At 51.5% G+C, this 20,124-nt stretch overlaps 10 protein-coding genes across 10 annotated transcripts; 6 read left to right on the top strand and 4 right to left on the bottom strand.

Moving 5' to 3' along the window:
* Positions 1-216: 216 nt before the first annotated feature.
* On the top strand, positions 217-2,932 carry N7477_006171 (fungal specific transcription factor domain-containing protein; the record flags this gene model as incomplete). The annotated part of the gene is made up of 4 exons (XM_056967834.1): positions 217-357; positions 501-1,773; positions 1,832-2,787; positions 2,846-2,932. Coding segments are annotated over 4 exons (2,457 nt in total), but the record flags the coding sequence as incomplete, so codon positions are not given.
* Positions 2,933-3,415: 483 nt separating this feature from the next.
* Positions 3,416-4,504, top strand: N7477_006170 (uncharacterized protein; the record flags this gene model as incomplete). The annotated part of the gene is made up of 2 exons (XM_056967833.1): positions 3,416-3,489; positions 3,589-4,504. 2 exons carry the CDS (start codon positions 3,416-3,418, stop codon positions 4,502-4,504), a joined length of 990 nt encoding a protein of 329 aa, XP_056822587.1.
* A 671-nt stretch (positions 4,505-5,175) lies between these two features.
* Positions 5,176-7,077, top strand: N7477_006169 (uncharacterized protein; the record flags this gene model as incomplete). Its single annotated transcript, XM_056967832.1, has 8 exons — positions 5,176-5,319; positions 5,387-5,466; positions 5,542-5,722; positions 5,791-6,102; positions 6,128-6,340; positions 6,397-6,425; positions 6,466-6,725; positions 6,779-7,077. 8 exons carry the CDS (start codon positions 5,176-5,178, stop codon positions 7,075-7,077), a joined length of 1,518 nt encoding a protein of 505 aa, XP_056822586.1.
* A 147-nt stretch (positions 7,078-7,224) lies between these two features.
* On the bottom strand, positions 7,225-7,836 carry N7477_006168 (uncharacterized protein; the record flags this gene model as incomplete). The annotated part of the gene is made up of 1 exon (XM_056967831.1): positions 7,225-7,836. One exon carries the CDS (start codon positions 7,834-7,836, stop codon positions 7,225-7,227), a length of 612 nt encoding a protein of 203 aa, XP_056822585.1.
* Positions 7,837-7,913: 77 nt separating this feature from the next.
* Positions 7,914-8,686, top strand: N7477_006167 (uncharacterized protein; the record flags this gene model as incomplete). Its single annotated transcript, XM_056967830.1, has 2 exons — positions 7,914-7,952; positions 8,372-8,686. The coding sequence occupies 2 exons, from the start codon at positions 7,914-7,916 to the stop codon at positions 8,684-8,686; spliced, it is 354 nt and encodes a 117-aa protein (XP_056822584.1).
* An 836-nt stretch (positions 8,687-9,522) lies between these two features.
* On the top strand, positions 9,523-10,463 carry N7477_006166 (enoyl-CoA hydratase/isomerase family protein; the record flags this gene model as incomplete). The annotated part of the gene is made up of 4 exons (XM_056967829.1): positions 9,523-9,643; positions 9,745-9,856; positions 9,908-10,264; positions 10,313-10,463. The coding sequence occupies 4 exons, from the start codon at positions 9,523-9,525 to the stop codon at positions 10,461-10,463; spliced, it is 741 nt and encodes a 246-aa protein (XP_056822583.1).
* Positions 10,464-10,748: 285 nt separating this feature from the next.
* Positions 10,749-11,522, bottom strand: N7477_006165 (presequence translocated-associated motor subunit PAM17; the record flags this gene model as incomplete). Its single annotated transcript, XM_056967828.1, has 2 exons — positions 10,749-10,925; positions 10,995-11,522. The coding sequence occupies 2 exons, from the start codon at positions 11,520-11,522 to the stop codon at positions 10,749-10,751; spliced, it is 705 nt and encodes a 234-aa protein (XP_056822582.1).
* Positions 11,523-12,654: 1,132 nt separating this feature from the next.
* Positions 12,655-13,188, top strand: N7477_006164 (DUF3602 domain-containing protein; the record flags this gene model as incomplete). Its single annotated transcript, XM_056967827.1, has 3 exons — positions 12,655-12,694; positions 12,758-12,970; positions 13,028-13,188. The coding sequence occupies 3 exons, from the start codon at positions 12,655-12,657 to the stop codon at positions 13,186-13,188; spliced, it is 414 nt and encodes a 137-aa protein (XP_056822581.1).
* Positions 13,189-13,848: 660 nt separating this feature from the next.
* On the bottom strand, positions 13,849-14,889 carry N7477_006163 (uncharacterized protein; the record flags this gene model as incomplete). The annotated part of the gene is made up of 1 exon (XM_056967826.1): positions 13,849-14,889. One exon carries the CDS (start codon positions 14,887-14,889, stop codon positions 13,849-13,851), a length of 1,041 nt encoding a protein of 346 aa, XP_056822580.1.
* A 1,948-nt stretch (positions 14,890-16,837) lies between these two features.
* On the bottom strand, positions 16,838-19,990 carry N7477_006162 (uncharacterized protein; the record flags this gene model as incomplete). Its single annotated transcript, XM_056967825.1, has 3 exons — positions 16,838-19,008; positions 19,061-19,538; positions 19,601-19,990. Coding segments are annotated over 3 exons (3,039 nt in total), but the record flags the coding sequence as incomplete, so codon positions are not given.
* Between the last annotated feature and the right edge of the window lie 134 nt (positions 19,991-20,124).

Below are 20,124 nucleotides of genomic sequence, written 5' to 3'. Positions count from 1 at the left end.
CAAACCGCCCCCCCTCCCCCCTCCCAAAGTCTGTTTCCGGCACATCTCCCTCCCACACCTCGATGTGCTTGTCTACTAGGTGTGGGTGTCTTGTCGATTATCGTTTCATTGCCACGTGGGGACAACAAAATTGCAAACGCAGAAAGCGAAACAATTGCAGTTGTGGTCCGTGAGTCGCAATTCCTGAGAGCGATATTGAGTACTACTGCATGATAGATAGACTCTGGCCGAGAATTTGGGCGAGCTCGAGCCTCATCTATCTCTACCTTCTCTGAGGGTTCGGGTCTGAGGTGCAATGCCTCGTCCGCGAAGACCCGGCGCGCCGGAGCCCAAGCGTCGAAGTCGAAAAGGATGCTGGTGAGTCCACCCGATTGACGTTCAATCGATGATAGTTAACCCGCGGCTAGGCCCTGCAAAGCTCGCAAAGTAAAATGGTAAGCACCGAGCTTCCCCGCCGAATCGTCGTCTGGATGGCTTATGATTAATCGTGCAGTGGCGAGGAAAAACCAATGTGCCTCAACTGTCAACGACAGGGAGAGACTTGCGATTATAGCGTGCGTCTGAATTGGGGTGGCAGAACGAAGCGTTCGTCCGTCGACTCTCCGAGCTCCCAGTCCAGTGGATATGGAGGCACATTGATAGGTTTTGATGTCCCACTGACTAGTATCAACCCGGCACAAATGTCTGCGCCAATGACCAGTACGCCTTCAGATGGCTTCATAAATGTTCGCGCCGGCGATCTTGGCTCTCCAGGCGCAATCTCACCCAGCACCCCGGCACTCGGTATTTTCGAGTCCCCGAAGACCCACTCGACGTCCGAAGGCGTTCATTCGCCCACCCAAGCCGAAGGCCACTTTGCTACCACTTGGCCCGAGCACTCATCCTTGTCCAGTTCGGTTCCCCCTGGTCAGTTTCCATTCGGTCAGGGTCTCCATGGATCTATCTCGGCGGCTGCTGAACAAGGCGTAGGCCTGAGATCTCTCTCTGCTTTTGCATTTCACTCCAATCCGGTGTCGCAGCCAGTGTCCTTCCTGCGTAATTCAGTAGATAATTCCACCGATTTGCCGGGTTCATCTCCTCGTGAAACTCACAATGGAGCTCAAATGTCTCCGCACGATGAGCACGGAATAAGATATTCTAGGAATTTGACCTATTCCAACGGGCATCCACATGATCTGCGAAGTGCGGATGATATCGCTGCTTTGATGCTTCATTCTCACGAAGTGGGAACTCCAGGAACAACATCTTCTGGTCATAACGGAATGACAATCGGGTCAACGCCTGCTAATCGAACCGAGTCGCTGAATTCGTTCCATCACTCAGACGTGTTGTCATCTGATGCCAAGGAAAATGATTGGCCGCCAAAGGATGCGAACCCGGCACAAAGCAAGTGGCAAGCATACCTGACCAGTGTCAATGACAATTATGGCCTGGATTGTGGGCGGCCGGACCGAGATCTGGCTCACAACAATGATCACGCTGCCATCGACATCAATGCTGCCTTGGATATGATCAGCTCGCGGGGCCGAAGTGAGGACACAGCATCTTCGCCTGTGTCCCGAGCGGCATCCGATATGCTGAGATCCGATTACAGCGAATACTATGCCACCCCAGTGGCCATTAACATCCCGAGATATTTGTCCCCACTTCCGAAGACTTTGTTGGAGAATCCGATCAATCTGATGTATTTCCATCATTTTCTCAACCACACTTCTCGGATGCTAGTTCCGCATGATTGTGATAACAATCCATTCATTTCTGTTCTGCCGGCGAGTAAGTTTTAGGCTTGTCTCAGTGTCCAAAATTTCCCTCCGTGAAACTAACTAAACAGTGGCCATTGGCGATCCTAATCTTTTGAACCTGGTTTTGGCATACTCTGCGAGTCACCGTGCTCGTTATCTAGGTCATCCCGAGCCAGCCAATCGTATCGCACATTTTGTCAGTGATGTGTTCCCGACTTTGCGGGTCGCGTTGGAATCTTCTCATGATGAGATCACCGACAGCCATCTAGCTACCTCGATTTTGCTGTTGTCGCTCAAGATCGTTTCTCCTGGGACTTTTGAGGTTCCCATTACGTGGCAAAGTCATCTGAAGCTTGCGCGAGATTTGTTTCTCGCCCGAAGTGAGCGCATCGCACAACCGGGTAACCGAGTTGGTGCGTTCTTTGCCCGTTGGCTGGGATATATCGACACCATGGGGGCACTATCCTGCCGTGAAGCAGGTCCTCCGTTGACATTGTACCATACTGTATTGGCAGCCTGTTGTGGTCCCAATGATTACGATGAGTTCTGTGTCGACTGCTTCTCGGGATGCACTCCGCGCACTGGAGTCTTTCTCGTCCGCCTGGCACGATTGGTTCAGGAATGCGATAACCAACGGTTTGACGAGATGGGCAACTTCCGGCGCGGGTGGCATCCGTCTGCAGACGTGGTGATGGAAGCCCAGGCTGTGCTTGGTGACATGGATGGCTTGAGCGATCGTGCCCATGCAGATGCAGATCACCATCTTGGCGAAAGCGGAGATATGATGGCTATTGAAGAGGCCTTCCGGTGTGCGGGCCTGCTGCACCTCCATCGGAGAGTGCTAGGATCTTCTCCCGATTCCTTCCCAGTAAAAGAGGCTCTTCGTAAGCTCATCGGGGCCCTGGAACGCATGCGCCTTGGGGCATCCACTGAGGTGTGTGCACTGTTCCCGCTATTCACCGCGGGCTGTGAATCTCGAGATCCCGCGCAGCGCGGAAAGCTGCTGAATCGGTTCTTTGTGCTCGAGAAGTCGGGGCTGAAGCAGGTGAGTTTAGATATGCCAAAGTATTCTGTTCTGGCCTCCATTGACTTTGTCCACGTAGATTCAAAATGCCCGTCAATTGATGCAACACTGTTGGGATGACAAACTCCCCTGGATTGCACTTGCAGGAGGTGAATTCCTTGGATAGACAAGGATATCACCAGCGTCTTTCTCGGGTAATATAAGGCTCGCGAGTATTACTTTCAATAGCTTCATGTTTCTTCATCCTCATTTATTCTCAGCTGCATCTGCATCTGCATCTCCAATACTCATCACTCAATTCTATCAAAGATTCTATCAAAGATTCAGACGGACCTCACTTCCATACTGTGCCACCCGCAACCAAGTGAGAGATAAGTCATTAACCCACCCCAGTGATATCGATCGCTGGAAAGCCGACATCGCAAAAATGGGGTCCACCACGTCCACCGAGAGCACCATGCTTTTCCTAGAGATTCTGCCAATTTCGAGCATCGGCGTTCTGACCCTCCTGCTCCTTCTCCTCGCCTTCCTCATTTTCTTTTCGTGCCGCTCGACCTCTCCGCTTCTTTCGTCACTTTCTCTCGGGACCTGGTCCAAGTCGGACATGGCCTCTTTGATGACTTCCCCGAAGCATATGTCAACTTTCACGATGTTGGGTCGGTCCAACGTCCACTTTCTGGACGAATCTCCAGAGTTCGACCACCCAACTCTGCTGCCCCACAGGTATGTTTTTGTCCGGTTGAGGAATCATTGCGGGATCCATGTTCTGACATGTCACAGCATTCATGCCTCTGGGCCCATTATCCGTGAGGTACTTTCCAGTTCCCGCTCTCGCAATGCCCACAAGCATGGTCTTGGTCGCAACAGTGGCAGCAGACGTACACCGCAAGTGTTCAGACTGACTGAATCCCAGGGTTCTCCCATCTATCTGGGGTCTGATTCTGGCAGCCGTGACAAAACTCCTGAATTGATTCCAGGTCTCAGGGACACAATCGTCTCACCCGATGAGACCCGTCTCCAACTAGCCAACCCTCAGGGATGGATCGATTGGGCCATGAATGGATCAACGGTATTCGACAACAAGCAAGATGAAGTCGCCGCGGCCACATGTCCTGGAACTATCCTCGGATCCGAGGGTGTAAAAAGCAATATGTTCTTCCAATGGGGTCTTCGCTATGTTCCGACTAGGGACACTGAAAATTTTTATCGTGCTGTCGTTATCGAAAATCTTCCTCAATACGTGACCCTTGACCAGATCTTGCCTCGAATTCGCGGAGGACAAGTCTATTCTGCGTACCTGTGCGATACCAAGAGCATCATGAATGGGTCTCCGACGATTCTGGTCACTTTTGTTCATCAGGATGGTGCCCTCGCGTTCCTCGGCCGATGTGCTCGAGAGGGCTTCTATGTGGGCTTCACACCCGCGCGAGTCCGGCCTGTGTCGACGCCCACCTATCTCTTGAGCCGGGACATGGAGTATGAAATTGAACAGTATGGGCGGAGCCGCTGCCTCGTCTTCAGCACTGACCATCCAACGGCTAGGCAAAGACTCTACGTCAAGCTCGCCAAGTCATCTTTCTCTTCTCGTGTGGAGTGCTTCGGGGTGCCTGGCGACAAAGGAATGATCACCGTTCGGTTCGATTCGATCAAGACAGCCATACAAGCTCACCAGATCCTCAAAGACCTCGAGATTTTCAAGGAGGTCAAGTTCGGTACTGACCCTTGCATGGAGGTGTGATGGTCTGCGGGAAGTGGACAGGCGTGGTAAGAATTCGCAAATCTTCCACAGAGAGAGAGAGAGAGAGAGAGAGAGAGAGAGAGAGAGAGGTGGGGAAAAGAGGAGACAATAGGACCAAAGCACAGTTTGTCTATAGTTGTGCAATATAAGTTTCATCTCTGTAGCAAGATCACATCAAGTACCGTAGTCCACGGAGCCAGCTCTCCGACTCCGCACGGCCCCACGGGTTCGACTTTCCCCCCCATCGAAGTATACCAAGTTGGGGTATTTGGGGTATGAGAGATCCCTAGCATCTAGACTCAACGGGCATAACTGCTCTTCCCCTTCTGTTCGCTGTTCTCCCCGGGCCCCGAGCTATGTGGACCTTTGATTTTGCGTCCAAAATCCACCCCCGCGCTCTCGCCGATCATCTCCATTCCCGTCTCCATGGCCAGGCCGATCAGCCTGCGTCAAGCATTACCCGGGCCGTGACAACTTGGCCCCTGTTCGTCCATGCGGAGAATGCCCCTAATGGACCCGGCTAAACTTTTGAGTCTGCACATACCTCTTAAGTGTTTTTTTTTTCTGGTGGATTGATAAGCTCGCTGGTCCCCCCCCGCTCAAAGGCTTCTTGTTTGTGCCACTTGGAGCTTCTGACTTGCTTCGTTCTGTCCGCCCTTGATTCCTGCATCATGGCCGTCCCAGATCATAAGCCTGCTTACGACAATACGTCGCAGCTCTCGGATCTCGAGAAGGACCTTTCGGATAGCTCCGACAGAGTCGCTGGATTTGCAGATCCCGATGCTGGGTTAAGCGATGAAGAGAGGGCGAAGATTGTATGAAAACATCCTTACGCAGGCCTAGACGACTCTCTAGAGAGATCGCTAACATCAAACTTTGCAGGATCGTAGGCTTCTATGGAAGCTCGACCTCCGCCTGCTCCCCTGGCTGAGTTTGTTATACCTCGTGTCCTTCCTCGATCGGTATGTAAAACGATAAATATCAAGCGTGATCTGGTTCCTGATCGCGAAGCCCCCCGCAATACTGACCCTCGCAAGGACCAACATCGGGAATGCCAAGATCGTCGGTCTCACCAAGGACCTGAATATGACTCCGAACCAGTATAATGCCACGTTGACAATCTTCTTCATCTCATACTCGGTTTTTGAACCATTGACCAACGTTCTACTCAAGCGATTGCGACCGAGTATCTTCATTCCACTCATCATTATTTCCTGGGTGCGTATGATCCAAGGCTTTACAATCAGTTCTCCTCTTAAAAATTAGCTGACACCAAGTGGGAGTAGGGTATTTGCATGACACTCATGGGTATTGTGAAGAACTATTCGGGTTTGATGGCAGTGCGCTGGTTCCTCGGTCTCAGCGAAGCTGGTCTCTTCCCCGGGGTCGGATACTTCTTGTCATGCTGGTACAAACGCTCCGAGTTTGGCGTGCGAATGGCCATTTTCTTCTCGGCGGCCGCACTGGCTGGTTCATTCGGTGGCCTACTCGCTGCAGCGATCGCCAACATGGACGGAATCGGAGGGAAGGCAGGCTGGTCATGGATCTTCATCCTGGAAGGTCTCAGCTACCTTCCTGATCGGCATCGCATCCTTCTGGTGCGTCTATGATTTCCCGGATCAGGCCAAATTTTTGTCGCCGGATGATCGGCAGCGTGTCCTGCGCCGTCTGGCGTCTGATCAGCAGTCGAGTGCGGAGCATGAGGAGTTTAAGATGTCTTACTTCTGGGCCAGTGTCAAGGACTGGAAGACTTGGACTGGCGCTGTGATCTATATGGGTGCCGATGGTTCGCTTTATGCGTTCTCGTTGTTTGTGCCCACTATCATCCGCGAACTAGTAAGTTCACCTTAATTTTGATAAGCTTGTCTTTACTTGACTAACTTATGATCCAGGGTATGAAAGATGGACATTTACCTCACACGTGGCTGAACTGACAGCGTTTACTTCCCAACAGGCTATAGCTCGATTCACGCTCAGCTCTTGAGCGTGCCCCCGTACGCAGTGGCAGCCGTTCTTACCGTGGCGGTAGGATTCCTTGCAGATCGCACTCGCCAGCGGGGACTGTGTAACATCGGAGTGTCACTTCTTGGAATCGTCGGTTTCTGTATGCTATTGGGATGCAAGACCGCCGGCGGACGCTACGCCGGAGTTTTCCTTGGGGCGATGGGGATTTATCCTGCGATCGCCAACACCATCGCCTGGGCCAGCAACAATACAGAAGGTTGGTTGCTCTATATATCCAATTCATCTTCAGCTACTCATTAAATTTCCCAGGCGTTTACAAGCGCGGCGTGACTCTCGGTTTCATTATCGGATGGGGAAACCTGAACGGCATCGTCTCATCCAACATCTATCGGGATCAGGATGCACCGCGATTCTACCCCGGTCATGGCGTTGTGCTTGCTTATCTTGTCCTGTTTCTCTGCGGAGGCTCGATATTGCAGTACTTCCTGCTTCGTCGCGAAAATCGCAAGCGTGTGCGTGGTGACCGTGATCACTGGACCGAAGGTCTGGACCAAAGTCAGATCGAGCTGCTCGGAGACAAGCGGCCGGACTTCATATATACTCTGTAAGAGAAAGAGAATGAATGATTTGTGTGAACCTGGACGTGGGAGCAGATCGGGATATAATGATGATACGCTGCAAATGCAAGAAATATTTTCCGCCCTAAAATCTCCGCGGCTCGTAGCACCTGAACGTCACCCACCCGGCCTCCGAGGCTACGTGCTTCTCTCGTACCGATTGATGATATCCTGGTCTTTCTTCGGACCTTGAACCACATGTCGACTGGCCCAGCTCACAACTTCCCCCGTCTCAGGGCGGATGCGAAACGCGTACGCAGTGCGATACATGTCGTTGATGCAGAGATGGTTCCCACGCGCCGCGATCACCGTGGTGTCGCTATCAGGTGTCACTGTGGGAGGTATAGGGGCAGTCACAAATTCTGACTTGCTTTCGGCTTCATCGGATGCGGTGTCAAAGTCAAAGTCGTGGAAAAGGTAGTCTGCCTCGTCGGGACCCGGGGCGACCTTCACAAACCACACGCTAATTTTGTCCGCATCGGTCGTCCGCCAAATGTATTTCTTAGTCCAGCGCAGTCCTGCCAATGCATTGCCACTGCCAGGTGTTCCCGGAATCTCGCCCTCTTCACTGTAGAGCCAGTCGTGATCGGAGTTGGGAAGCGCGGTAAAGGTGGCTGTGCCCCGCAATTCACCATTGAGATCCAGGGGGTTCTCGCTTCGCAGTGTACGGCTCAGAGTCCAGCGGGAATTGCGTAAGGACCCGAAAAGGGCTGTGAGAAGTTGGCGTGAGGACATGGCGTCGGCGGCCATGGTAGGGAATGAGAATGCAGGAGGAAACACTCCAAGGCGGAGAGACTTTGAACCCGAGTGCATCTCCACCTATCTACATGTACATCGGTGCAAAACACCGCCTGGAAATGCCAAACGTCACAATCGCTTCAACCTCGTTTCATCAACATACACTGTCAAAACTTTGGTTATCTCTCTGTATATTATATTTCAGTTTCCATTTCAATAATCATTTGCCGCAACTCTACAATTTTTCTTGTTGAGGTCCTAGGTACAGCCCAACCTGGCCTTCTTATGTAGGTCTATTGTCGATGTTAAAGCACACCTGGTGGGAAGATCCATCAAATAAAGTCTTGTTATCAATAGATCAATATATTGAAGAAGTCCGAACGAGTCTAGGGTATCACAGGTTGTCACGGCTAATCAGTTTTCAGTAGCATCCTAGTAAGCCGACGCATCTCACCATGCCTTTTGCTTTTCCGTGATTTGCCATTTGTATGTAAAAGCTTCCAAATAAGACTCTTGGAGGAACTTACTAGGGAATTATGCTTACTAGTACTACTACTACTACTACTACTACTACTACTACTACTACTACTACTACTACTACTACTACTACTACTACTACTACTACTACTACTATTATACTAATACTACTACTACTATTACTACTACTACTACTACTACTACTATTACTACTACTACTACTACTACTACTACTACTACTACTACTACTACTACTACTACTACTACTACTACTACTACTACTACTACTACTACTACTACTACTACTACTACTACTACTACTACTACTACTACTACTACTACTACTACTACTACTACTACTACCGCAAAGTTCGACGTTCGCTAATGTACCATTTTTTTCGTTTCGCCTTCAACTTACAACTTTGCGGATCATCCTAGGTTTCTATGTCTTCATTGTAGACCCTTCCTAACCTATTCCTGCTAAGGTACGCGTGGGACTCCATTGATTGAATTGCTATCGAATATATTCTGCAAGGAACCTTTTCACGATTGAAGAAGGTGCCGCCTTAGCTCGCGAGGCTTCGTTTTAGCTGATCAAGAAAAAAGCAAAGCTGGACTTTGAATCTTGTGCAGACTACACAATCAGCGACCTATCTTTCTATTACTTCTCGTGACCCATCCTATCTTTCCCACGGCCTGAGACAAATTTCGGAATATGTCAACACATTTTGCCAACGAGCTTTTCAAATTGATGGGGTTGATTCGAAAGTCTACCGCGATACGATGGAGAGCTTGAACTTTTTATAACGGAATAAGACCTCACCTGGAATGGCCAACTATAGAGTATTCCAAGAAATAAGATTACTCGAATACAGGTACCCTACACCAATGACCTTTTTTTAGTATACCAATGGCTCGGCTGAAACAGCCCCATGGAGCATTGCGGGGTCCCCGCTTTCTCCACAGCCGAACCGAGGTCGAGCTCCGCCGTACACTTATAGTTGCTTCATTCACTCTTTAATGACTCCTCCATTCTACCTGAATCCTCTAGCCCAGGATGATATTTGACCCAGACTCTATAGAACTGCCCTCCTCTTACGAGAAAGTCCCGACGACCGGCCATGTCACGGTGTCGCATCATCCACCTGGTTCCCCAACAGTGACGCCAGTAGTCATCGTGACACTGAATCGACCTGCTAATAACAATGCATTCACGGGCAAATGGTCCAAGACTTTGAGAAGTTCTTTCCCATGTTCGATGTCGACGAGCGTGTCAGGGTCATTGTCCTGACCGGTGCTGGGAAGATCTTCTGTGCTGGTGCCGATCTGGATATAGGATTCCGTACCAGCCCAGAAAGACCCGTGGACCATCGCGATGGGTGAGTCTCTTGATGGATATCTCGGGACTATGTACCATTTGATCTACTTTGCTCATGACAATAGGGGGTGGCCGCGTCGTGCTCGCCATTCATCGCTGCCGTAAACCGACCATTGCGGCCATGCAGGGCTCAGCAGTCGGAGTTGGGATGACTATGACCCTTCCCGCCATCATTCGGTAGTGTGCTGGCATTCATATCCATTACATCCAAAGACTGATCTCTCTTAGGATCGCCTATGAGAAGGGCAAGTATGGCTTCGTATTCGGACGGCGTGGTATTGTCATGGAATCCTGCTCGTCGTATTTCCTACCACGCCTTATCGGGTTCTCAAACGCCAGTTATCTCGTCAGTACCGGCGGTGTATTCCCACCTGCTTCCAAGCACTTCGGTGATCTGTTCAACGAGATTCTACCGGACCCATCTCACGTTCTCCCTCGTGCCCTTGAACTTGCCACTGAGATTGCCGAGAATGTGAGCCCGACGTCTCAGTATCTCAATCGGTCTCTTATGTGGCGTAACCCTGGTACAGCTGAAGAAGCGCACCTGCTGGAGTCGAATATCATTATCCAGACGTTTGCCGCACAGTACGTGGTGTCACTTAGTGGATTAGACTTGATACTAATTTTGAACAGAGACCAGAAAGAAGGTGTCCAAGCGTTTTTCGAGAAGCGCAAGCCCAACTTCACTGCTATTCTTGATGACAAGCCTCCACTTAACGTGCCCTGGTGGACCGAGGTTGACACCGGCCGTCATCCCAAGGCAAAGACTCCAGCCAAGCTGTAAACACAAGAGAGATCATCAAATTGTCGAAAGACAGCCACAAGATTACATGCGCAATCGTTACATGTTACAGTCAAATTCAAGAAATATTGAAGCTTGACGCTATTGAAGAACATTTTGAATATACATAGTACCCCAGCTCGCCCGGACCGCTAATGAGAACGAAAAGTAAAACACCAGTCCAGAAAGAAATTGACCTTTACGGTCCTGGCCCTGCGATTAAAACAGGCAGGGTCAATCGTATGCACTCGAACAGGAAAAAGGGCGATGCCTCAAACAGAATAGAGATTAGGCAATGAAGTTGCGGCGCTTTCGGTTGTATGCCCGCTGATCCTTAAGCCACTGTCGATAACCCTGCACACTGTTGATCTTCTCGCCATAGTAGTCGGGCACAGGGTTTGCGATCGAGTTGGTCGACGGGTCCACTCGGAATCGTCGGATTCGGTCGAAGAATTCCTTCTCTTTCTGCGGGGGGAGGAAGGGCATGTTAGAGCTATTGATCATCAAAAATAATATCGCAGAGTTCTAACTCACTGTTGCAACGGACGGCTTGAATCTCCGGTAAACCAGGCCCCAGACACCCTCGCCGACGACGGGACCGGCCAACCAGCCGACAGCTCCGCAAGCAGCGGTTGCCAGACCGAGAACCACAAAAGGGTCAAGGCCCATCACCTGAGCGCCGAGAGATTCCAGATCTTGCGATGAGAGGAGCTGCACGCCGATTGTCGTCGACAGGAGGCAGGTGCCAATGGAGGATGCCAGAGAATAGCGGCGGCGAGAGGCGCGGAGCTTGAAGAAAGAGTTCCAGTCCAACTTCGCCTCAACCTTTCCTGGAGCAGAGGTCGATTGTGTGCGAATGGCCGGGCGGGTAAGAGAATACTGGGGAGCGCGGGCATGACGGAAGACCACCTTTGGAGCTGCGCATTGCGAGGGACGAATGGCCGTGGAGTGGAGGCGGGTGAATTTGGATGCCATCGGGGCGGACTGACGGACTGGGAGAGCAGACGCGAGGGACAGGATCCCAGCAGGGGTGCGGCCCCCGAGAACTGAACGAACGGACATGTCCAAGAGAATGGTGATAGCAAGCTGTTATGCGGAGATGAATCGGGCAAGAGATTGCGTTACCCTTCCGCTGCGAGTGCCCAGGGCGGTGTGAGCTCGCTTATTAAGCAATTCTACACGCTTGTGTCCACGTTCCGATCTTAATCTTTTGAGATCACTCAAATAGTCAATATCAAAGGATTTGGCAAGGCCCCTAGAGTCAGAGAAATTTCCTAGGGATTCAACTCTTTGACGATAAAATTTTAGTATCTTTCCAAACAAGACAACCTGGGTTATGCTAGAGGGACGTGGCCTGCAAACCGTATATTTTCCAAGTCTTGCTCATTCAGCAGCCTGACTTTTAGTGCGTGAAGAAGAGCTGCCGTGATTTCCACATGCTTTAGAGAATATCTGAATCGTTAAAACTAAAAGAGGGCAAAAGCTTTCAGGCGAGAAGGCATCGCGTCGTCGATAAGTGTTTCGGAAGAGGTGTTTTGGTATCACCGTGGAACTTTGGAGATGAAGTTCACAGGCAGGTATCTCGACCGGGACGATGTTTGATAGTAGAGAACCGGATTCATTCAGAGGTACTTGAGGAATGATCGTACTTCAGACAGTCCCAGGGGTACATGTCCATCTAGTTTCAGCAAACTGATGGCGGTCTCCATTCTTACGAAGATACTATGGGCCGATCCCACCTATGAGAGCTCGACTGAAGTTTAATTGAGTTGTACCTGACCTAATCACTCTCTGTCAAAAACTGTCTTCCCTGAGAAGAAGCTGTCGAAAGACGCACTCTCGCTAGAAATTGAAAAATAGAAGCCTCGACCGTGGAAAATGGCTAATGCGACTCCATGACCTCATCCGGAAGCTCCTTGGTGCGGAAATCACTTCAGATCCGCCACATTCTCTCCTAGCTAAAGTGAAGGGGCAAAGAATAAAGTGCAAATGGTTAGCCCCCTGTCTCTCACTCACCGTTGAGCATTGTGAACCCGGCATCAGCTCGCATAGCTCACGTACTTCGGTCCCGGAGCACGCCACGAATCTGTGCAAGGCGGAACAAAATCTGCCGCCCGCCTTGGCTGCAAGCCCCTCGACTCCCACCCTTTTTTATACGGTTCAAGCACAGTGGTTTTAGGCCTCATCAGCAGCCATGTCAGGTCGAAATATCTCCTACGGACGTGGAGGCGCCGGTAAGAGCTCGAACACTGATCAAGCTGGAAAAAGCCCATGTCGCGAATCTGACCACCATGTAGGTAACATCGCCAGCATCACCCGCCAGCAGTCTGCCACTACACCCACCGATCTTGTCACGCCGACAATCAAACAGGATGTTTATACCACCGGTCGCGGAGGCCAGGGCAACATGGTTCACAACGACCCGGACCGACCAGAGATTGCGCGCGAGCGCCAGGACGTCGGCTCCCCACCGCTGCGGGCCGAGCAGTATCCTCACCATACCGGACGAGGTATGAAGTTGCGGATAGGAATGTTGGTATTACGTGAAGCTGACCCATTGGCTTTAGGTGGTGTTGCGAATGCGTACATCCCCACGCCCGAGGAGGAGGAGATAGCTCGACAGCAAGCTCAGGCACAGGAGGCGGAGCTAATTCGAGTGCACACCCAGGCTCAGGATCGCATTCGAGAAAGCGAAAAAGAGCGACATGATGTTCGTCATCAGCAGTAGGAGGTTCAATTCGACTTTGACTCACCCGACTGGGTCAATGAATGGTTGAAGTCTTCACCATGGCGTACATGGAGAACATCAAGGACATCACCGTGTGAAATCAAAAGGAGCACTCGAGAGTTGAAATGCAGCTACTGAGCGGGGTTCGAGGCCATAGTCTTATCTTGGTGCTTTTGTTTTCTTTTTCTTTTTCTTCTTATCTTTCCCGTTCTCCTATCTGCATGGCCAAAGGGGCCACAAATACCCAACCGGGATACAGGACTGGCGTCGGTTTGGGTTCAGGGTTCAGGGCTTGGGCTTTAAGGATTATACTTATCGTTTTCTAGATTGCTTCAGGCGCACAGCCAGGGAGTGCCCTCTCTATTGGGGATATTCTATGCATAATGACATACTTCATGACTCGTTATATACAATGCTCAGGTCGCATTGTGAAATGCATATGCAAGGTGATGATTATAGCCGTCAGCTTACATCTGTGTCCCCTGCACAGGATGATTAGATTCTGTCCGTTGGACAGTTCACCATTGCTGAGGGATACAAGTGTAACCCAACCAGGAAATGTTCGCGGAAGACCGACGGGTGCTTGGTCCGTCTCTCCCTCTCCCTCTCTTTCCAAGGATGCGAGCTCTTCCGTCGCTGCTCGATACGCCCGAAAGAATCTCACTCCTCAACAAAAAAGTACCCGCCTGTGGCATCGATAGGCCAGCTAATCAAATGACGGAACTGCGGGTCGAGACAGGCATCGACAAGGCGAAGAATACGAATGCCCCAATCTCCCATCCACCAGGAATCGCGCAGATGGTGCAGGATGACGGCGTAATGGGCCAAAACTACGAGAGCAAATGGTTTCCGCTCGCGCACCAGCTCTTGGTACCTGACGGGGATGCGAAAGGCCCAGCAAAAAGCAAAGTCCTTCGGCTCGCCTCCATTCATCAGCTGCTCGAGTGCGCTCCGCAGATAGTCAATCGCCTGGTCGTACACCTCCTTCTCATGGGTCGGGTCGAGTTGGGACTCGCTCTCGTTCTGCCGGCGCAGACTTGACACCACCAGTTGGGACATATCTGGCATGGTCGGCCGAGTTTTCTCGGGACTTACGAGTGGATACAACTCGCCAGCTGCCACTCGGTCCATGGTCATCATCATTGCGCTGACCAGCCAGCGCGTGAGCTCAAACACCTCGAGAAACTCGTCTAGAACATCCGGCTGTTCGTCATGATCTCCCGTTTCGTCATCGATCAAGCAATATGCATATGCAAAGACCAGCAAAACCGCGCAAAGCGCAAAAGTGGCATTGCATTGCGCATTAGTGAGGTCCTGCACTCCGTCCAGCGAAATGCCTGCGAGAGCATGACTTTGATGCTCGCGGGCCGAGACCAGATAACGCCATTTGCGGCCCGGGCTGGTACTGATCCCCGCTAGTTGGAGCGCCGATAGGGCCAGCAGCCCATGACGCAGGGACGGGAAGCGTAGCGATAATTGGGGGATCACCGTCTGCCACAGCGCCTCCGCCACATTATCGCGGGCCATCGACCGGTACGTCGTTGTACACCAGTACATCATCAACTCGAGATCGTGCAGATACAAAGTTTCCTGCACATTCGACGGCGTTGGAGTCGAGGTTGTCGTTGTCGTTGACGGTGACGGTGACGATTCGGCATCTTCTTCCTTGAGGGGGGCAGATCTAGGAACGAGGTCGGTCATGGTCGGCGAGAGGGACTCGGAAGAAGAGGAAGAGGCCCTGGAGACAGATGAAGCCGAACGAGACTTGTCCAGGCGCGTCAGGCGAGGGCGAGGCAGATAGTGGCTGACCATCCTGCGATCAATGCAGTGCGGGCAGCTCTGGTCCGGATACTATCGCGAGTCAGCGGACGGGTACGAGGGAGGGGAAGATCGTTCAATGCGGGAGCTTCGATGTGGTGGACCGAGGGGGACCGGGGGTTGGGGGAACGAACCTGTCGTTCAATTTGCAGGCTCCCCTGTCGGAGTCGCTTGGTGTGCCCGGGCATCACCAGAGTCCGTTGAGAGAGCTCGGACCTTTGATACTCTCGAATCTATAGTAGAACTTGTGCGGGGCGAGGCTCCTTCAAATATTAGAAGAAGGTTAACTTTTCCCGAGCAAGGAGAAAAAGACCAAGGGAAAAAAAACTAGATAGGCCCTTACAGTGGGACCTGAGACTAAACAAGCTTGGAAGAAAATCATCCAAATAGGAAAAAAATAAAACAAAAACAAAAAACGGTGACATGGAGGTGGATTCGGGATGCGATGCGATGCCATGCGCAGATTCCCCGAATCGGTAAATGCAGCTTCGATGTATGAGGGACATGATTGGGGGGGGGTTTTCTCCACTCAGTATTGAACCCCCCCACGATCTTATACCCAGGATGAGTTTCGCACTGATCATGATTCAGGATAGTGATAGGCGTGTCGGAACTAATGCCCCATCATAGTCCATCTCCCGTATGTGAGAAAGGTGTTCTAATGGCCATATATCCAGCATGGACCATTGACCATTGACCACTGACACAGTCAGGCTGCACCTTTGATCTTCAGACCTTGGACCACGCGGGGGCCAAAAACCCAACCGTCTTGCCGCATCGCGTGTAGCCGAATGGAGCCCGACGAGTCGATCCCCATTCCAGCCAATAATGACCTTCAAAAGACAGGACCCTTAGTCAGCTGGCGAGCGACGCGTTTTCCAAATCGGGTTAGACTCAGCGCGGTCGTGCAGGTGTGGCCCTTGATAGGCCGGGCAGCCTCTGATCTATACACACCGTCTCCCGACTGCTATTGATCCTGTCGTGGCATTGGATTGACTTCGGGTCTGGTGTATAATTAATGTCCCTCTCTCTCTGACTAAACCACCCTCGGTACTCGGCTGCGATGCTTCTAGTTGATCCTTTCCGGTGCCATTGCGCCCTTTCGACCTCGCGTTCTCTCCAGCGCCACTTGTCCGAGGTCAATCACGCTACGTCACAAAAGCGCCATGATACTCCTCAATGTATCAGCCTCCAACACATATAGAATCGACGCATGATATTGTCCTGATCGGTCAGCGAGGCTCCAATCGACCCTAGCGTAGTAACCCCTCCCTCCCCTCGCTTAGATTCACCCATCCATACAGCCTGACTCGTAGCCCCATCCCAGAATGGCCGCCAGAGCAGACGAGTACTTGAGGGCGAGCATGCGCGGCATCCGGAACCGCATTGCTTCTGGAAGCGTCCGTGCACGGTTTGGGTTGCTTCTTTGGGAATATGCATACATCGTTAAACCCGATATCTCCATCTCCCGTGCAGATGCAGATGGATAAATTGCTGTCATGGTCCACACTTCGACCCGCTGTGACCTCACTAGCCCTGTCTTTCGCCCAGGGTTCATTTCACAACTAGGTATGGTCTGTGCGAGACCTCGGAGCTTGGGTATACATATACCGCATACGGCGACTCGTGAGGCGGGAGAGTTCCTGGATTTGTAGTCGGAGCGGTCACCATCCCCTTGGCACACTACTCGGAAGTGGGGGTCCGGCTTTACGATGCAACGTGGACTAGGCAAAAATTGCAGGAAAGATTTATTCAATTCTATGTGGCTATTCCCGTGAGAGGGGAAGCTGAGAGGATCATCTGAGCAGGTGAGGACTGCTCCAAGGGTTGTCTACATATTCAACGGCACATTGACGTAAGGAACCAAGGTTGCGATCCCGATCAGCCCGTTTGCGCGGCGCGCAGGTAACGTCGTTTCCCCAACACCCGCCATGACAGTTTCCACTCCGACACCTGCACTTTCGAGCTCTCCAGCGATGCTGCGAATATAGTTCCACATCGTGGTCGGGACCATCACGTCCACCTGATTCGCCCCCGGCTGCAGGTATGGGCCCAGATCTATCCGCGGGGCTGCAAAGTCAAAGCCTGGCAGCCGCTTATTGTTCACAAAGACCCGTGCGGCGTGCTCAATCCTCGGGAGGAGAAGATAGGCCCCGTCGGCAGATCCATGCGAAGGCGGCCAGCTCACGGTTGTGGTATAGTACCCCAGACCGGAAGTATTTCCCAAGCCTTCAATTTCTGTCCACGAGACAAGCGAGGAGAGATGGTGGGTGGTGTTATGTTTAGTGGCGATACTGGCGGCATTGGAGAGATTAGTCGGTGCCTCCCAGTACTCGGCTATAAGACTCCACTGAGATAGTGAACTAGGCTTAGCGACACTTTTGTCTCCGAGGCTGACTCGTGTACCATTTGAGAGAAGAAGAGACTGGCTTGAGCCGTCGGAAACTCGGAAAACAGCACCGGTATCATGTGCATAATCGTAGCCCAGAACCGTGGAGGGCAACTGTGTGGCAGACTCGGAAGGGCCGTCATCACTGTCGATGAAGCCGATTACAGCGGTTTGGTTGGCTGTGAAGCTGAGAGGAATGATCACTCTTTCGCCGTCACGTTTGTAGCCAAGGAGGGGCTTCTTCGTGCCCGTCCAAGGATCGAGGATGAAGGGGGTTTTGGTACTAGCAATACTGACTGTGCCGTGCGAAGAGGATTCAGAGAATACAAATGCGTGGTCCATGCCGTTCTGAGCATCTTCGCGCCAGGTCGAGTACCAGGTGCCATTTGTTTGCACAGCAATTTGAGGTTGAATTCCGAGACTGTGAAGCTTGGCCGCGACTTGGCCCGCCGAGACAGTATAAACATTTCGCGACTTCTTTAGATCCTGAATGGCCTTTTCAACGGTGGGTTGGTCACTTCCGTCGCGGGTTGCGTAGACGCCGGGATCTCCCCCGCTCAAGATAATGGGCAGCCCTGCGCGGGCATACTGTTGAATGTGGTGTACACCTTCCGCGGTAAGATTGCTGTCGCTGGTGATGACCATAGCCTTGTATGCAGGGCCATTGGGACCCAAGACACCATTCTGTACCGTAGCTTCGGAAAGAGCAAAGTTGTCTGGGGACAGGTAGGTATATGTACATAGCCTGGGTGACTTAGTCAAAGATCTCGACGGTAAACAGAAAAGCAGCAGCTTACCAGCTTCAATCAAATCATTGGATGAGTAAATAGTCGGAAAGTTCGGGTTTGTCGCAGACACCTTGTTGTAAATCACAATGTCGGTGCGAGGAACGCCGGACTGCTGGAGATACTGCACTCGGGCAACGTAGTTGAGAACATCTTCAAATCCGTGGTTCCAGGAAGGCTGTTTCTCCGAATAGAGTTCTGAGAAGAGATACGAAAATGCCGTATAGCCAGGCCATGTAGTCTCATAGTAGTTACCCGTATACGACTGCCCATGGAGCACCACCTGGTTGACACCACCGGCCACCGCCCGGTTGATGAATGATAGCAGCTCGCTATGCTGGAGGCTATATGCTCCGAGCATCACAGCGCCCATCTCGTTTGAAATGACCCGCTTTCCAGCCAAATTAGCGGGCCCAGCAAATTGTCTGTAGCCATCGATATTGTCGCCGAACTGCAGACTCTCACATTCAGGGGTATTAACGTAGGGGATGTTGGCTTCCATATCCATTGGAAGGTTATATGAAACTTGAGCCGACGTTTGCAGATTGAGCTTTGTATTGATCCAGCTCGTCAGTTCTTTGAGGTAGCTGCGATATCCCTCAACCAGCGCACCACGGAAATCGTGAACATAGCCGAGACCCTGATCCGGCGTGTTGAGAAGACACTGAATGGTGCCTGGTTGCGTGCTTTGAATGTTAATATTGTTGTCGTTGTACATAATGAGTGGCAGGAATGGTTTCAGGTCGTATCCATGTATGGATCTGAAGAGCTCCGGAAGCCTTGGAGTCCACGAAATGTTCGATTTAATTTCAATACTATCTTCCCAGCCTGAATGTATCTATTAGTCTTGATGCAAGGGCCAAGGATGAGAGTAACATACCATAGTGACCGACACTCATCAGAAGCTCCTTAACTTCTTCTGTCAGGAGATGTTTCTCCCAAAACTTAGTCGTGGTTTGAGCGCCTCGCGCACTGTAGTGATCCACAATATACGAGCCATTATCCCAAATGGTCTTAGATGGCGAGGCAGCGAAATCCAGATTCTTATTGTGTGACAAGAATTGGTAGAATGCAAACAAGCGATAAGTCGAAGACTTGGTCGTGCCAATGTTGAGAGAGACTTGGCCGGTGGAAGAAACCATGTCAGACCAATCGTTCAATGAGCCGTTCCTGAGGACCATTTGGATGTAATAAGACTGAGGTGTTCCCAGGAAGCTAGCAGTCCCAGCAGTATCCATGCTGATGTTCTTTGATGAGAGCACCTCGGCTGACACCAAGGCCACCAGTTGGCCGGATCCCCAACCTGGTATCTTGCCACTGAAGCGACCATTGTGAGGTACAACGACAGAGAAAGGCTCCTAGTTTTACCAAATTCGCGTCAGCATGGGTCTGCCCAATGGTACCCTCCAATTTCACCTACCAAATCCCATTGCAATCCCTCGTCAGTGGGATCCGCCGGCACTCCCTGGCCCTGATTTGGACCCAATGCAAAGTCCATGGCCAGGCCCGCCTCTTTATGGGCTTGCAACGCAGCTAAGAAGAGCTTTTTGAATGCCGGCGTCCCAAATCCATACTTGCTCCAGTCGGACCCCTTTGGAGCTGGGCTTAACTGAGCCCCATAGTTATAGAAGGGAAGAAACTCGACACCGCCTGCACCAATTGCACCAGCAGACTTGATATTATCTTGAACCGTCTTCGCGTCGACGCTGGCATCGGGAAGCCAGTATCGGAACCGCGGCCGAAGACGTGCTGCAGGATTTTCAAAAGAGCCTCGGTTGATCCGTGCTGATGTTTGATCATCGGCATCTGCGACTACAAGCCGCAGAAGCAGGCATAGACTTGAAAGATACCATAAAAGCTTCCACATCGCGACCATTAGCGAGACTCTGCTCCTGATCAACATTCACCAATCCTCTCTATATAGTAAAATGGCTCGGAAAACCC

This window comes from Penicillium maclennaniae (genome assembly GCF_028827695.1).
Source record: "Penicillium maclennaniae strain IBT 15551 chromosome Unknown utg000005l:1.0-2652337.0:1.0-2654196.0, whole genome shotgun sequence".
Lineage (NCBI taxonomy): Eukaryota > Fungi > Ascomycota > Eurotiomycetes > Eurotiales > Aspergillaceae > Penicillium > Penicillium maclennaniae.
Note: the sequence above shows the minus strand (reverse complement) of the source record. Positions and strands in the feature narration are given on the sequence as shown.